Source organism: Oncorhynchus kisutch, linkage group LG18 (assembly GCF_002021735.2).
Source record: "Oncorhynchus kisutch isolate 150728-3 linkage group LG18, Okis_V2, whole genome shotgun sequence".
Lineage (NCBI taxonomy): Eukaryota > Metazoa > Chordata > Actinopteri > Salmoniformes > Salmonidae > Oncorhynchus > Oncorhynchus kisutch.
The window spans coordinates 36,652,768-36,663,393 of record NC_034191.2 but is presented as its reverse complement, the minus strand read 5'-3'; the positions used below and the strand labels follow the sequence as shown (position 1 = coordinate 36,663,393).

Genomic DNA, 10,626 nt, shown 5'->3' with positions numbered 1-10,626 from the left:
CCTAAAATGTTCCAGATATGTATTCATTTTTTAGATATACTGAAAAAATATAAACGCAACATGCAAAGTGTTTCATGAGGTGTAATAAAAGATCCCAGAAATATTCCATGCACACAAAATCTTATTTCTCTCTAATTTTGTGCTCACATTTGTTACATCCCCGTTAGTGAGCATTTCTCCCTTGCCAAGATAATCCATCCACCTGACATGTGTGGCATATCAAGAAGCTGATTAAACAGCATGGTCATTACACAGGTGCACCTTGTGCTGGGGACAGTAAAGGGCCACTCTAAAATGTGCAGTTTTGTCACACAACACAATGCCACAGATGTCTCAAGTTTTGAGGGAGTGTGCAATTGGCATGCTGCCTGCAGGAATGTCCACCAGAGCTGTTGCCAGAGATTTTCATTTCTCTACCATAAGCCACCTCCATCATTTTAGAGAATTTGGTAGTATGTCCAACTGGTCTCACAACTGCAGACCATGTGTAACCACTCTAGCCCAGGACCTACACATCCGGGTTCTTCACATTTTAGAGTAGCCTTTTACTGTCCCCAGCACAAGGTGCACCTGTGTAATGATCATGCCGTTTAGTCGGCTTCTTGATATGCCACACCTATCAGGTGGATGGATTATCTTGGCAAAGGATAAATGCTCACTAACAGGGATGTAAAAAAATGTGTGCACAAAATTAGAGAGAAATAAGAGAGATTATCAGGTCTGAGACGAGCCACCCGGACAGCTGATGAAACTGTGGGTTTGAACAACGGAATAATTTCTGTCAGACACCATCTCAGGGAAGCTCATCAGCGTGCTCTTCATTCTCACCAGGGTTTTAACCTGACTGCAGTTTGGCATCGTAACCAACTTCAGTGTGTAAACGCTCACCTTCGATGGCCACTGACACACTGGAGAAGTGTTCATGGGACTAACCCCGATTTCAACTTTACCGGGCAGATGGCAGACAGCATGTATGGCATTGTGTGGGCGAGTGGTTTGCTGATGTCAACAATCAACAGTCTGATGAACTCTATGCAAAGGAGATGTGTCCTGCTGCATGAGGTGAATGGTGGTCAAACCAGATACGGACAGGTTTTCTGATCCATACCCCTACATTTTTTTTTAAGGTATCTGTGACCAGATGCATATCTGTAATCCCAGTCATGTGAAATCTATAGATTAGGGCTTAATGAATGGATTTCAATTGACTGATTTCCTTATATGAACTGTAACTCAGTAAAATCTTTGAAATTGTTGCATGTTGCATTTATATTTTTGTTCAGTGTATAATAAGAGAAAGTCTTGAACGTGCAGCGTACTCAATGACTTGTAATGTAAGTTGTTATCAATGTCATCTGTGACTTGTTTTCAACTTGTCATGCATAAAATGATTACACAGACACAGTAAGCGTTGAAAATAAATAAACTATATTCAATAAGGTTAACTTGAGTTGATTACATAGTTGTTTTTTCAGAACACATTACACCTCATGCCATAGGTTCTCCAAAACAAGTTTCATTTTTCTTTTCCTTTGTTTATCCTTTCATTAAAAAAAATTAATATCATTTTCAAATCATTTATTACAGTATTGAATAAATGTAAATATCACTATTCCATACAAATGTCAGGCAGAGAGAAAGGTTCACAGATAAAACTGCACCAAGGACACATTGAAGAGCAAGACCTGGGGTGGTTCACCCCAATACAGAAAGTTGAGGGGCATGGACACAGACACAGAAATATCAAACTCCAACAAACTGACAACCAAATGATCAGAGACATTCAGACATAGACGGGAAAAGTCAGGCTTTCTTTTCACAGCTTTTATAGGTGGTGAATAAGTAAGTAGACTGTTAACACGTAATCAAAAATGACAATTCACCTGCTGCTCGACCAAGTCGACATTGCTCAGTTTGTTGCAAGCGTGAGCAGACCACGCAAGCAGCCACACAGGCCAAAAACTGTTTTGGGATAACCCGATCCAAATGTAAACCTAGATGTCCTTAACAGACCATGCTAACACACAATGTTCATGCATTTGCACATAGGATGGCATTTACAACACATAAAACATCTGGGAGTGATATCTGATCTACAGCAATGGCAAAGGCCAGATAGTTAAATAGAAGTCATCGAAACACTGAACATTGTCTGAACATTGTAGACAGTTCAATTCAGGAAAAATTATGTCATAACCAACCCAATGACCACAGTAAAGGCCCTGTAAAATGTCATCCTATGTATAACAACCCTGAACAAACTGACAAGGTTCATTGGAATGTCCATTACAAATTTGTATGTAAACATGCTAATCTCAAGCGAATTAAATAAATCTGTTGGTTGGCCGAGGGCGCAACAAACACTGGAGAAAATAAGTGTTTCACTCCCACCGAGTGAGCCGAGTTGACTGCTCATTAAGATGAAAGCAAAGAAGAGTCAGCTTTATATTGCACATTGCTCCCACTCTCTTTGAAGCATTGGAACGGTTCAAATGGTTTGCTTCAAGGAGCCGTTGAACAATAAAATATTATTAATAAATATAAATAAATTAAATCATCTGGGCAACAGAAATGTACATGTAGTTTGTGCTACATCAAATGACTAGTTCAAGGGGAAATGTGTCTTCAAATTGGACAATTAGAGAAATATCAAAATGTCTCTTTATTACCCTCCTAAACCATTGGGTCTACGTCTATGGTGCTTCCAGCATTATCAACATAATCTGAAGAGACGTTTATTTTCAAAAGTTGACAAAGACTGGGGAAACACTGAGGGCCAAGGTAACTGAAATCTTTGTTGATATTATATATGTTATACAAGCAACAATAAGCATATTTATACATTACTATTCTCAAGAGAGCCTTTACTATTTGAATCAATAAATCTATAGTTTTGAGGGGGTCAATTTGTTTACTCACTTAACTTCCAAAATGTCATTACCTTTTTAATCCATGTTTGCATTTGTAATATTTAAAGGTTAATCGTTCTCACTGGTTGTACTGATTGACAACTCTACAGTTCAACTAGAGTTCCAAGTATCCTGAACTCTAAAATAAGTGGGGAAAACTCCCATACGATATAACATCCGTCTCTAGTATTGTGCAGCATATTAACTCTTAGCAAGTGCTGTGTCGTATTTTCTCCATATCCACCTCAGAACACCTGGCAATACTGAGATAAACCCACCTCCATTTTGTGTCAGTCTTGTTCTCTTATGTTATTCCACATGTTTTCTTAGCGACTCAGTAAGTCAGGTGATTGAACCACATGTAAGGACCATGGACAGTCTTGTAACAGTTCACTACCCCTCCCCATCTCCCACTATCTTATTAATTGCACTTTCATCTCATTGAGATTGGGGCAGGGGTAACAATATATTATATGGTAGAGTCAGATCCAGAGTAAATACAGTATCGCTAAGTTGATCTTTCAAGAAGATGTTATTTCAGTTTGTATGTAATCATATTAGCTCTTGCTACTCTTCTTAACTCAGTAGTAGAGATTGCTGACTGGTTCCACATATTGCACACTAATCAATTAGGTTTCTGATGCCCACTCAAAGCACACACAAGACCAGTCAAATTTGACTAAATAGTAAGTACTAGACTTTAAGGCATTAAATGGGTATGATGCAGAATTACAGTAGCGACGATCAGTAGTTACTGAATAACAGTCTGTAGCTGATGAGAACTCACCGTTTGAAATGTAATCTATCCCAGTTTCACTGTCAAGCAAAAGGGGAGGTTTGGATTTCAAAAGGTAAAAAAAACCCAGAAGAATAGGAGCATTTGAACCAACACTGTTGGACAAATTGATGTACTGTAAGCCTCACTCCAAAATAAGATAATTTATATGCCATGGTCTTAAGTACTGATGGTGGGCCAGTGTTGCTGTATTTGGGGCCAATTAGCTGGGGTTGGGTTGAGCTGATCTCAGGGCAGCCTTTACTGTAAACAGGTGAGGAGCAGAGGCAGTCTGCATGCTCTTCACAGATCTGGCTGCAGTCTGGACCTTCTGCTTTCTCACATAAAAGACACAAACACTATTCTCTTGTCACCACCCATGCATTATAATTTTTTTGTCCATGCCGGTGCTGTGCTGTCACTATTATTCTGTCATGTCATGCATCTCTACCCAGTATTCCACAGCAGAGGGTTTACAAGCCCTCCATACCTAAAAAGGTGCTCCGCTATAGTATCACAAGTATCACAAACGAACAACATGTTTTTTTTCTTCTTTTTCCCCCACAAATATTGACAGATTTCGATTGAATGAACAACAATATAAACATCACGGTACAGAACTCTGTCGGTCCTGAAGTCCTACACAGGTGGCCAATATCCTCACATAGGATAACTTTTGGACCAAACAAACGCTACCCTCAACCTCACCACCCCTCTCTGCTTTTACCTTTTCATCCACCAAAGAACAACGAATAGTTACTGTCCACTGAGCAAGCGTGGAGCCAAAGGGATACAGTATATGGATGTAAAGGTTTGACTTTATACCTGTATTCAGGTAAAGGATTGTTTTTGAAAAGTATACGTCAGATAGCGATACACTCTTGTCGTAGCATTCGACATTCTAGGAGATTGTGTCGCTTTGTGCTGTGCTTCAGTGGATAGTAACTCACCCTTGGACAGTAACATAAAATAATATTTACACCATCAACGTGCCTGCATTGCTAAATCATCATTTCACTCTCATTGTGGTTGCGAAAGGTCATTCGAAATGTACAACGTCTCAAACATGATGGTGATGGAGGACTCTACTGTCTGCTGGAATGGAATGCAGATCTATGATCTGAATTCCAGTGAGACACAACAGTAAGAGCCTCAAGAGCTGGGTGTGAGACTTTCGTTATTCAGAGTCGTGCCTCCAGAAACTCCGTCTTCCCTTCATTCAGAAGTCCACAGATGAGGAGGCACATTTATATTTAATCCCTCTGGATCGACTCTATGTTAAAGTTCGATGGATGGGGATTGTGGTTATGGTGAAAGGATGATACCTCATCTCGGAGCCATAATTTACACAAGCTACCTGCAAAAGTCATTTTCCTGTGAAGTAAGACAGTGGTGACTAGTTTCTGAACCCCATGCATTATATCTATTATTGGCCACCCCATCCCACCATATCTGTAGAGAAGCCCCTCTAACAAATACATATACACTCCTATTGTATTTACACCAACACAGAATTGAGAGCTTGTTTCAATGTCATACGTAAATCCCACCTCCCCTGTATGGGAAACCATACAGTAACTGCAACTTGGGGCTTTCAGTTTAGTTGGTGTTGTTGTTTTATCTCCCATTGCTAAATGTAAACATCCTACTCATGAATCAACCATTTTCATGGTGCTCTGTCATAGCGACTGAAGATGGACCCATTCCACTACTACGCAGTGGTGTAAAGTAACTTTGTAAAAATACTTTGAAGTACTACTAGTTTTTGGGGTATCTGTACATTACTATTTTTTGACAACTTTTACTCCACAACATTCCTATTTTTTTTTGTTGACTTTTTACTCCCATACATTTTCCCTGACACCCAAAAGCAGGACAGTAATATGCTCCAATTCACGCACCTATCAATATAACACATTATCATCTCTACTCGCTCTGATCTGGCGGACTCACTAAACACAAATACTACGTTTTTTAAATGATGTCGGAGTTTTGGAGTGTGCCCCTGGCTGTCCGAAAATAAAATGAAATAAAAAGAAAATGGTGCGGTCTGGTTTGCTTAATATACGGAATTTGATGTATAGCATTTACTTTCACTTTTTATTTTTACTCAAGTCTGACAATTGAGTACATTTTGCACCACTGTACATTAAGCACATTTAAAACCAGATACTTTTAGAACAAGTAGTATTTTACTGGGTGACTTTTACTTTTACTCAAGTCATTCTCCATTAAGGTATCTTTACTTTTACTCACGTATGATAGTTGAGTACTTTTTCCACCACAGCTTCTACGTGTGTGGATTCTGCCTTTGAAAAGGAACCCCCAGCGAAAGGGTACTGCTTTAAGGCCACACAGACATGGATTGAGTCGAGTGGATCGAGTCTGGTTCGCCTTCCCTGCAACGGTGACGGAGCTACGGCCCACCCTGCAAAACACACGGCACTCTACCCTGCTTCAATTAAAGCAGTCTGGACCCAAAACCATGTTACGCAGCCAGTCGGAATGAATAGAATGCCACTGCAACACTTAGTTTCTACACACCTGTCTGTCTCTTTCTCTCCTTCACTCTCCCTCTTTTACGACATGCTGGTTTACATTCTGAACGTGCTTCCTTTGAAATCTCTCCAGTCTTACTTCCTTCGTCACTTCCTTGACCAATACTTTCTTTTCTCTCCTTCTCTTCCTCGTTTGTCCAGTGAGTGTGTATAACACTTGAGTGTGCAATAGGAGGTTGATGTTAACTGGGTGTCATCCAGGATCCAGGCCACACACAACCTGTGTGGTGCCCTTGTTACAGTGCTGTATGTGTGTGTTGGTCTTGGTGAGAGACCACGTGTGCATTTGTTTGTGCATGCATGTAGTTATATGTACAGTTCATGTTTCAGTACATGTGTGTATGTGTCTGTATGTAAGTGTGTGTGTGTGTATGTGTATATCGGGTATGTCTACAGATCCCTTAGGTATTAGCGATCCAGTGATAATGACCAGGTCCCAACCTTTGGCCTGGGCCCTGTCCTGTTGTAGATGTGTGTATTATAATAACTATAATGTATATCAGTGTTTTGACTAGTAGCCCTGTCTCTGCTCTCATGTGACCTCTAAAAGCCCTCTATGTGGCAGTAGGCCTCCAGGCTTGAGAAGAGGACATAGAGGAACCAGAGGCCCAGGAAGAGGAGGCTGGTGATGATGCGTGCTGTCCGCGGCCCGCCCAGCTCCCCCCCGATAGAGGGCCGCCGGCGGAACAGCAGCACGCCCATGCAGATGAAGGCGAAGCTGGTGAAGAGGGTGACGGAGAAGGCCAGGGAGCCAGGGTCCACGCGGAACTCCTTGCCCTGCACCTTCCAGTAGACGGCCGCCACCGACCACGCCACCCCGATGCCCAGGAACACGTTGACCGCGTTGCTGCCAGTCACATTGCCCACCGACGCATCAGCGTGCTGGTCCTGCGTGGCCGCCACCTTGCTGGCAAACGTGTCTGAGGAGTGAGGAGGGGAGGTAGGGAAGGAGAGAGAGAGAAGTGAGAGAGATAGGTGAAGTACCTGTCATCACAGCTGGTGAAGAGGCTGAGGGAGTAGGCCAGGGAGCCCGGGTCCATGCTGTTGTCAAACCTTGTAGTCACACCACACACACACACACAAGGATTTCACTAACTGGACAAGCTGCAAAGCAGGAATTTCTGCTATTTCACTCTGAGTATACATTTTTTTTTCACCTTAACCCTATTACCTTGTACCGAACCCCTCATTAAATGAGGAATGGTTGTGGTATTTAAATGACATTAGGAGATACAGTTAGAGTCTGAAGTTTACATACACCTTAGCCAAATACATTTAAACTCAGTTTTTCACAATTCCTGACATTTAATCCTAGTAAAAAGTCCCTGTCTTAGGTCAGTTAGGATCACCACTTTATTTTAAGAATGTGAAATGTCAGAATAATAGTAGAGAGAATTATTTATTTCTGTCATCACATTCCCAGTGGGTCAGAAGTTTACATACAGTCAATTAAGTATTTGGTAGCACTGCCTTAAAATTGTTTAAATTTGGTCCCACAATAAGTTGGGTGAATTTAGCCTCATTCCTCCTGACAGAGCTGGTGAAACGGAGTCAGGTTTGTAGGCCTCCTCGCTCGCACACACTTTTTCAGTTCTGCCCACAAATGTTCTATAGGATTGAGGTCAGGGTTTAGTGATGGCCACTCCAATACCTTGACTTTGTTGTCCTTAAGCCATCTTGCCACAACTTTGGAAGTATGCTTGGGGTCATTGTCCATGTGGAAGACCCATTTGCGACCAAGCTTTAACTTCCTGATTGATGTCTTAAGATATTGCTTCAATATGTCCACATTTTCCTCCCCCATGATGCCATCTATTTTGTTTAGTGCGCCAGTCCCTCCTGCAGCAAAGCACCCCCCACAACATGATGCTGCCACCCCGTGATTCACGGTTGGGATGGTGTTCTTCGGCTTGCAAGGCTCCCCTTTTTCCTCCAAACATAACGATGGTCATTATGGCCAAACACTTTTATTTTTGTTTCATCAGAAAGGAGGACATTTCTCCAAAAAGTACAAAAAGTACAATCTATGGTGGTTTTGTAGCAGTGGCTTCTTCCTTGCTGAGCGGCCTTTCAGGTTATGTCCTTATCGGACTCATTTTACTGTGGATATAGATACTTTTGTACCTGTTTCCTCCAGCATCTTCACAAGGTCCTTTGCTGTTGTTCTGGGATTGATTTGCACTTTTCGCACCAAAGTACGTTCATCTCTAGAAGACAGAACGCGCCTCCTTCCTGAGCGGTATGGCGGCTGCGTGGTCCCATGGTGTTTATACTTGCGTACTATTGTTTGTACAGATGAACGTTGTACCTTCAGGCGTTTGGAAATTGCTCCCAAGGATGAACCAGACTTGTGGAGGTCTACAATGATTTTCTGAGGTCTTGGCTGATTTCTTTTGATTTTCCCATGATGTCAAGCAGAGAGGCACTGAGTTTGAAGGTAGGTCTTGAAATACATCCACAGGTACACCTCCAATCGACTCAAATGGTGTCAATTAGCCCATCAGAAGCTTCTGAAGCCATGACATCATTTTCAACTTAGTGTAAACTTCTGACCCACTGGAATTGTGATACAGTGAATTATAAGTGAAATAATCTGTCTGTAAACAATTGTTGGAAAAATTACTGCACACAGTAGATGTCCTAACTGACTTGCCAAAACTATACTTTATTAACAAGAGATTTGTGGAGTGGTTGAAAAACGAGTTTTAATGACTCCAACCTAAGTGTATGTAAACTTCCGACTTCAACTATACATCTCTGTTACCATCTGTGGCCTGGTCAAACCCCAGTGCATAAGTCATCCAGATAGGACACCTTAGAGCTAGGAGGTCTATACACACATCCTACCAATATGGCTGCCTGGTGAGGCAGATGTACTTGAGTCCATAGTGCCTCTATTTCTCACACACACACACACACACACACACACACACTTCAACTGTATATACATAATCTCTCACCAGGAATAGAGGTGCCAAGAGCCACAAACACCACAGCAGTGACAGTGTCCCTGAGGCCCACAGTGCAGCCAAAGTGGGAGGCCAGGTCCCCGATGATGGCAGTCAAGATACCGATGACCGAGATGGACACGAAGAAGCAGGCCCAGCCATTCCAGTACTCGGTGGGCGGAACGAAGGCAAACAGAACCTTCCAGAACACCGTCAGAAAGTGCATGACGTAGTCGTAGCAGGATGGCAGACGCTCTTCACGCCCCTCCTCGTCATCGTCATCACCATCCCCTGGGAGGTGGATACAGTAAAACACAAGAGACTTATGCACGCGCTCACACCAGTGGTGGTTGGTGCCGTTTAAGACGAAGGAGGACAATACTTTTTATTTTTTATAAGCATGGCCTTATTTCTATTACAGCATATTGGATGACTGTCATTCATATTCCATTCACCCAGATCAATGTAAGATCGATACGTTTAGGCTACTATATGCCTATACCCATCAGGTTGCTACAACCTAGCCTTTGAATGAAAGTTTACAACGTAGGAGCACAGGTTGAGAGAAAATAATGATTCAGCAAAGTGACAGACAGTGACACATTCAATACCACCTTGCACACTCTTGCCTGCTTCTAGCTGATCTAGGGTGTAATCATTAGGCCAACAGTTGCAAACAACAGCTGTTTGTGACCAGGCAAAAAAATATTTTCAAGCCAAACCTGCATATCATAACCCCTAACCGCTACACACAGCCGTTGTCATCAAATTAGCTAACGTCATAGTCAACTTAGCTACTAGAACTAACGAGTTAGTAAATCCTTTACAATCATGCAGTACAGTGTTACAGTCAGCAATCAGTTTAGCAGTTACACCTGCGGGTCCCGGTGGCAATGAATTAATAAAACCAAAAGCTTCCCTTGATTTGGAAGAGTTCCAGTGTTGGATACCCATAGCCAGCTACCTAACATTGCATCCCTCTTTGTTTGAGTAGGCTAAACTAGCTTTCTGCATTCGCTATCTAAATAAGTGAAACTGTAAAAAAATGACAATCTCTCGCTCGCTTGTCCTTCATTTTGGAAGAAATTAATTTGTTCAACTGTTCAACGATTGTCTTTCTCTCTCTTTGAGTCAACTACACACCACATTTTATGCAGTGCTAGCTAGCTGTAGCTCCTGCTTTCAGTACTATATTCATTATGATTCCTTGATTGGGTGGACAACATGTCAGTTCACGCTGATAGGTTGGAGGACGTCCTCTGGAAGTTGTCATAATTACTGCGTATGTCTATGGAAGGGTGTGAGAACCATGAACCTCCTAGGTTTTGTATCGAAGTCAATGTACCCTGAGTAGGACGGGAACTAGATGTCCTCCGGCTACACCATTGTGCTACTCCAAAGAGTGCTGTTGAGGTTACTGTAGACCTTCACTGCAA

The 10,626-nt window shown here is 42.1% G+C and overlaps 1 protein-coding gene across 2 annotated transcripts in view; it reads right to left on the bottom strand.

The window, feature by feature from the left end:
* Positions 1-1,407: 1,407 nt before the first annotated feature.
* The window catches only part of LOC109909002 (sodium/calcium exchanger 2-like), a 114,210-nt gene continuing 104,991 nt past the window's right edge, over positions 1,408-10,626 (bottom strand). For both annotated transcript variants that reach the window (XM_031795955.1, XM_031795954.1), the window contains 2 exons: positions 9,203-9,481; positions 1,408-7,162 (listed from right to left, as the gene is read on the bottom strand). In XM_031795955.1, coding sequence (XP_031651815.1) covers positions 6,786-7,162; positions 9,203-9,481 — 656 coding nt within the window. In that variant the 3' untranslated portion in view covers positions 1,408-6,785. The remainder of the gene's footprint in view (positions 7,163-9,202; positions 9,482-10,626) is intronic.